The following is a 7,068-nucleotide window of genomic DNA, read 5'->3' on the forward strand; positions in this document are numbered from 1 at the left end:
GAGATTTCAACAAGTGACTACATACAAAACAAAATGAGTGAATCTACACTCTAAAATATGTCTATATACATTCGTATGTGATAGTCTATTTGAAATCTTAAAAAAAAACAAATATTTAGGAACGAAGGAAGTAGTCCACAAAATATCCAGTTATTAATCTATTGGAACAAAAAGTTTTAAATAGCGGGCTACATGGTAGTGTCGCTATAGCTTTGGCAGGGCATCATGATAAAGCCACTCATGTTTTGGCAGGCACAGAGGTCCGTGACTCCCTTCTCTTCCTTCCAAATCACAGCTACTCCCTCCGCTCCAAAATAGATTACCCAAATTTTGGAATGGAGGGAGTACTAGTGTTGCTCCTACTTCATGCGGAACGAAGATCACAGAACAAGCTACAGTTCAGTTCGTATACACTTATGTTCAGTTAGATCAAACACTAGTACTTCCTTGTTTCCTTTTTCCTTTTTGGAAGCACATGAGTTCCATGCCTGCGGCCTTCTCTCACTCACGTGGACTGATGTGTACCTCTCCTCTTGTCTGCCACTGCTAGAGAAAGGACCGGACCGGCCTAAAATTAGCGACGGGTGAGTGCAGACCAGCACATCACACTCTCCATCCGTCCAGCTTAATTATTCAAAATGGTGGAGCACAGTAGGGTCCAGTGTGCTGGTACTACCAATGAGACAGACATTGCGCATGGTTCGTCTTCTGTGAATTGTGTGATGCAAGGAATAATTGGATTTGGATATGAGAAGCCTGTGACGCTTCACGTCACGTCCTTGGTCCTTCTCCAGTCTCCATGGAGGAGAAACTCCAATGGCTGTGCTTGTCTTGCCTCATGGTCTTTGCCTCCTTCTTTTCCCTGTCTGGGAGTACGTCGGCTGCTCACCACCACCAGCGAGACGTCCTCCACCCGGTGGTGCTGCTGCCAGGCTTCTCCTGCGGCCAGATCGAGGCCCGCCTCACCGACGCCTACGACTCGCCGTCGCCACTCTGCGGAGTACGCAAGGGGGACGGCCGGTGGTTCCGGCTATGGAAGAACAGCACGGGCCTGCAAGACCTCCCCGACGTGCCGTGCTTCGCCGACCAGCTCCGCCTGGTTTATGACCCCACGGCCGGCGACTACCGCAATGTGCCCGGCGTCGAGACCCGCGTCCTCTCGTTCGGCTCCACCCGCGGCTTCCTCTCCGACGACCCTGCCGACAAGTAAGTAAGCGTACTTTGATGTTCTCTAGCGCACGGATGCTGAATCTGTGGAGGAGCAGGGAGATCTGCATGGGAAGGCTCGTGGAGGCGTTGGAGCGAATCGGGTACATCGACGGCGAGAGCCTCTTCGGCGCTCCGTACGACCTCCGGCACGCGCCCGCCGCGCCGGAGCTGCCCAACAGGGAGTTCTCCAGATTCCGCCGGAGTCTGACGGCGCTCGTGGAGCACGCGAGCAGGAGGAACGGGGGCAAGCCGGCCATCCTCGTGTCGCACAGCCAGGGCGGCCTGCTCGCGCTCGAGTTCCTCAATCGGAGCCCCCTGGCGTGGCGCCGGAGGCTCGTCAAGCACTTCATCATGGCCTCCACGGGCGCCGGCGGGATCGTGGTCACCATGAAGGGCCTCGCCGCCAGCGACGGCGCCGGCGTCCTGTCGATGCGGCGCGTCAAGAGGAGCTTCGAGTCGGCCTTCGCCGGGCTGCCGTCGCCCGCGGTCTTCGGCGGCGAGACGCCCCTGGTCGTCACGCGGGCGAGGAACTACACCGCGCGCGACATGCCGGAGTTCCTGTCGGCGGCCGGGCTCCCGGCGTCCGCCGTGAGCCTGTACCTGTCGCGGGCGCTGCCGGTGGCGCTCAACCTGAGGGCGCCGCTGGTGCCCATGACGTGCGTCAACGGCGTGGGCGTGCCCACCCCGGAGAAGCTGGTATACTGGGACGGCGACGTCGACAAAGACCCTGAGGTGCTGCACGGGGACGGCGACGGAGTGGTCAATCTGGCGAGCATACTTGCCCTGGACGCGGTTTTCGGTGAGGATCCGGGGCAGCGGGGATGCTACAGGTCTATCAAAATGGCAAACACCACCCACATCGGCGTCGTGTCGGATGCTTTCGCCGTTGAGCGTCTAGTCCATGAGATTCTTGAAGCAGGTCGCGCCAACCAGACATGTGTGCTACCCACTGCCGGCCACTGGCCACTCAGAATATGAGAAAGAATGCCCATCTTCTTTTACCTTTATCTTCCAAAAGCCAGCTTGATCATCAAATTTTTGTGGTTTCTCTAGATCTCATCTAGATGAGAATTAGCTATCTTGTATATTCATTATATTATTGGATTGGAGAGGGAACGTGATGCATCTGGGCAAAGACACATTTTTATATCCCTCACCGTTCGGGCGATCTGTGATTCGTGCAACACACACAAAATGTATATTGTTGTGTAAGTATGTGATATTAAGACGGATCAACCAAGCTACGGGGGTGATTAGGGTTCCGCCGCGTCGCCACCCCTCCATCCCCCTTCCTTCCTCGCCGCCACCGGAGACGGCCGCCGGGAAAGCCCGCGCGGGCGTCGGGGAAGGTGGCGGGAATGATCTCGGCGCTCGGATCGATCTCGAAGGTCTTCGGACCAGAGACTCGCATTGGAGGCTTGCGGTTCCTTGGGGCGGCGGCCCTGCCGGCGAGGCGGCGTCGTCCAACAGCTGGCAACGTCCGCATGAGACGCTGGCCAGTGTGCTCGGCCGCACGGGCGGCGGGTCGCTGGTGGAGTCCGGCCGCGACGCGGTGCTCTATTGCGTCAGATCTGGGGGCGGGGGGTCCCCCACTGTCCTGCTGCCTCTCTCGGCGTCCCGGTGGCTTGAGTCTGCCGGCTCCGGTGGTGGTGAGCCCTAGTGATGTACTTGGGGTCCGAGGGAAACCTTGGCCAGTCTGGCCGGCCCGGCGGTGGCGACGCCCAAGGGCGCCGCTTTTCCTTCATGGAGGCGCAGCTGAGGTCCCAAACTACCCACCCTGATCCCCTGCTCGGGTTAAAACCTACAATCCTCTTCGGATTTGGTGGCAGCGGCGCTGTTCGCGTTGTGACCTTCCTGGAGGTGTCGCCAGGGACCTTGGGGCTCGGTTGGGAGTGCAGAGGAACTGCAGGGGGAGGGGATGGGTGGCAGCAGGTGGTGTTCGCGAAGGAGGAGTGCCGTGGCATCTGGCATGTCGACAACGGCATGGAGCAGCGGGATCTTGCCGCTGGGCATGTAATGATGGACGATCGCAGGATGGTGGCGTTGTCTGGCATCGTGGTGGCGTCAACGACAGCTAGGCCGGGCAAGGTCGATGCGTCAGTACAACTCTGAAGATGGATTGGCGGCAGTTGGCGACGGCGGCCTCTGAAAGTGCGCCGGACCGTTGTATGCCACATACCCGGCAAGTGGCTTGGTTGGGGCCTTCGGTCTTAGATGTTTGGCTTTGCTGCGAGGTCTGTTTGGTATTAGGCTCGGACTATCAGCATCCCTTCATCAACTGGATAGAAGTAGCGACAGATGTTGTCAAGACGGTGGCTTTAGACTTACCGATGTATTACTTTATAAGATCTTTGTGAATAATTAATAAAGTGCCTGCATGCATCGCCCAGATGCAGAGGTCGGGTGTCTTCCTCCTTTTCCAAAAAAATTATGTGATATTAAGTCTAATCGGTCCCATCTTTTGTGACTCACATGCATGCATGACTGGAAAACATGAATAGTGGAACATCTACTCTCTCCCCTGTCATCGAACAAATCCGTTCTTTTATTCCATGTTAGTCCATTTAAATCTTCCATATCTTGTAAACCATAATATTGATTTTGATTTTTTTAATATACTTGAACTCCTAATGCCAAGACCTTTAGAACAAGACAAATCTTGCATACATTTCAAGCACATTTAAATTTCAATGTTTCTATCCACTTATTTCACTCATTCTATTTCAGTGTGGAAAACTATTTACAACAAGACCAATGAGTGAAATCTGTTTTGATTTACTGAGCTTATTCTTTGAAATGAGAGTAACAGTTATTTTTGAAAAGGATTGATTATTTTTTAATGAAACTAGTTTTATATAGTAGAGTGATTTTTTAAAATGAGTAAGATCTACTATCTTTTAATGAGCGAAATCATTATTCTTCGAAAATGATTTTTTAATAATTTAGTTTAATGAATGAAATCTCTTCTCCGAACTAAATGATTTTTTAAGAGTGAAATCTGTTTTCCAAACTAAATGTTTTTTTAATGAAATGAATCAGTGTTTTCAAAATATTCCACACTTTTAGTTCTAATGAATGAGTGGAATCTGTTTTTTATTCTAATAAAGGAGTGAAATATTATTCATGAATTTATATATCCTGCACTCTTAGTTTCTAATGAATGACTGAAATATGTTTTTTAAGAAAGGAGTGAAATATTATTCCGGAATTTTTACACTACTTAAAAAATACAAATTTGTTCTTCTTTTAAAGATATCATCATTTGGAATTCAAATATGTAAACTGATTTTAAAAGTAATTTTGTTCAAAAGATATCAACGAATTAGTATCTCACAAGAGAAATAAAGTGCTAGCTTTCTATTGGATGAAGAGAGAGAGAGAATATGTGTGCATGCAACCACCCATCCTTCCCTACTTTTACTCGATGAAAAGTTGATATCGTGGAACGCTATCAGAGTGTATTGCAATGTATACATGCAGTAAAATATTTATTACCTTCATACCTCAAGTCAGCGCACCAATCTTGATATCAAATGAAGGGCAACGGATGTGCCAGTAGGTACAGGTGCCGTTAAAAATTCCGCTTTGGTAGCATATGACTATGAACATTAAGCATGCAGTGGCGCCGTCTGTTACCGTGGACGACATATGCAGACGCACATACACCTCACGTGCACATACACATAAGAAATATTGCATGGACGGTCCTTGTTCTGCTATGGGAGCACAATTAGTAATGCATTTTTGAAGGACACAACAGTACTCTACGCTAGAGCTCCATCGACTCTGCCCCGATGGACGAATTCGAGAAGGGTCGAAATTCGAAAGACATCTCATAGATAAAGTGCCGCCATAAGCCTGAATGCCGCCCTATGAGAAAAGCCTAACCTAGACTACTAGCAGAGGTTGAGGCTCGAGGATCCTCATCCCCGCCATCGACCCCCTGAGCGGTAGGCATGGGGGAGATGGATCCACAGGCTCGCCGGCAAAGTTTTGAGAGGATGAGTGCCCTAGGCGTTGCAGTCGGTAGAGGAAAAGAGAAACCCTAACTTGAGGGGAAAGAGTAACATGACAAAATCTTAACAACTAAAAATGCAAAGGTTGCTCAATGCCCTCCGTAGGCATGGCTCCCAAAAATGCTATCTCACATCGTTTGATGACCTCATAATCCAACTTTGCCACCTCATAGAATGGCACGTAAAAACATGCCCGTTCTTCTCCTTCTAAATGTTCTATATGGTGAAGATGAGTCTACCACTTCCACGTCTACTCGCCTCCTTTGAATCATTTGCGATCAACTGTCCCACCAATTTTTAATAGTTAATTCAAAAATATGTGTCGACATCAATGAAAAACGTTCATCTTGTAGAATCTTTAAGCATTCACCATGACAAATAAAATATTCACTCTACTCTTTTTGACTGAAAGAAATGTTCTACCCTTAGAAACTTTTTTCTTAACATTTATCTCACTGTCCACAAAAATATATCTATGGTTCTCAAATAAAATGTATTTTATTAATATTTTTTCACTGATATAAATTTTCCGTATGTTTTTTCCTTGAGATATGTTTCAAAAGTCCATGCAATGTTTTTATTTGTGAATCTTTTTTGAGACTTTTATTTGTTTTTTTAGGCAATTGAGACTTTTATTTGTGAAATTAAATGTTCCATTTTCTTTGAAGACAGAAATATATGTTCCATTATTTGGGCCTTGCAGTTCTCGTAGAAGGGGCCCGTTCGAACCCGGCAGCGGGCAGCACAGGACAACTCTCATCCTCCCTTTTCCTCACTCGCTTTTCGGCTCTCCCCATTCCCCAATCCCCCGACCAATCCCCGCCCAAAACCCTCGCACCCGCCCCTCCATCGCGCCGCCACCGGAGCTGATCTCCGACGCCGTGGCCGAGGTCCTCCTCCGCCTGCCGCTGGACGACCCCGCGGGCCTCCTTCGCACCTCCGCCGTCTGCAAGTCCTGGCTCCGCACCTGAAGGAAATATGCCCTAGAGGCAATAATAAAGTTATTATTTATTTCCTTATATCATGATAAATGTTTATTATTCATGCTAGAATTGTATTAACTGGAAACATGATACATGTGTGAATACATAGACAAATAGATTGTCACTAGTATGCCTCTACTTGACTAGCTTGTTGATCAAAGATGGTTATGTTTCCTAGCCATAGACATGAGTTATCATTTGATTAACGGGATCACATCATTAGGAGAATGATGTGATTGACTTGACCCATTCCGTTAGCTTAGCACTTGATCGTTTAGTATGTTGCTATTGCTTTCTTCATGACTTATACATGTTCCTATGACTATGAGATTATGCAACTCCCGTTTACCGAAGGAACACTTTGTGTGCTACCAAACGTCATAATGTAACTGGGTGATTATAAATGAGCTCTACAGGTGTCTCCGAAGGTACATGTTGGGTTGGCGTATTTCGAGATAAAGATTTCTCACTCCGATTGTCGGAGAGGTATCTCTAGGCCCTCTCGGTAATACACATCACTTAAGGTTTGCAAGCATTGCAACTAATAAGTTAGTTGCGTGATGATGTATTACGGAACGAGTAAAGAGACTTGCCGGTAACGAGATTGAACTAGGTAGAGATACCGACGATCGAATCTCAGGCAAGTAACATACCGATGACAAAGGGAACAACGTATGTTGTTATGCGGTCTGACCGATAAAGATCTTCGTAGAATATGTGGGAGCCAATATGAGCATCCAGGTTCCGCTATTGGTTATTGACCGGAGACGTGTCTCGGTCATGTCTACATTGTTCTCAAACCCGTAGGGTCCGCACGCTTAACGTTACGATGACAGTTTCGTTATGAGTTTATATATTTT

At 48.4% G+C, this 7,068-nt stretch overlaps 1 protein-coding gene across 1 annotated transcript; it reads left to right on the forward strand.

Annotated features, from left to right (window-relative positions):
- The first annotated feature begins 251 nt into the window (after positions 1 to 251).
- LOC119326267 (lecithin-cholesterol acyltransferase-like 1) lies at positions 252 to 2,377 on the forward strand. The gene is made up of 2 exons (XM_037599952.1): positions 252 to 1,206; positions 1,266 to 2,377. Exons 1-2 carry the CDS (start codon positions 800 to 802, stop codon positions 2,185 to 2,187), a joined length of 1,329 nt encoding a protein of 442 aa, XP_037455849.1. The 5' UTR covers positions 252 to 799; the 3' UTR covers positions 2,188 to 2,377.
- Positions 2,378 to 7,068: the final 4,691 nt, after the last annotated feature.

This window comes from Triticum dicoccoides, chromosome 6B (genome assembly GCF_002162155.2).
Source record: "Triticum dicoccoides isolate Atlit2015 ecotype Zavitan chromosome 6B, WEW_v2.0, whole genome shotgun sequence".
Taxonomy (NCBI): Eukaryota; Viridiplantae; Streptophyta; class Magnoliopsida; order Poales; family Poaceae; genus Triticum; species Triticum dicoccoides.

Bases quoted from the DNA above. Each gene is read 5' to 3' on its own strand.
- LOC119326267 (XM_037599952.1), top strand. From the start codon at position 800: ATGGAGGAGAAACTCCAATGGCTGTGCTTGTCTTGCCTCATGGTCTTT. The intron at 1,207-1,265 runs GTAAGTAAGCGT...GTGGAGGAGCAG, and splicing joins TCCGACGACCCTGCCGACAA to GGAGATCTGCATGGGAAGGC.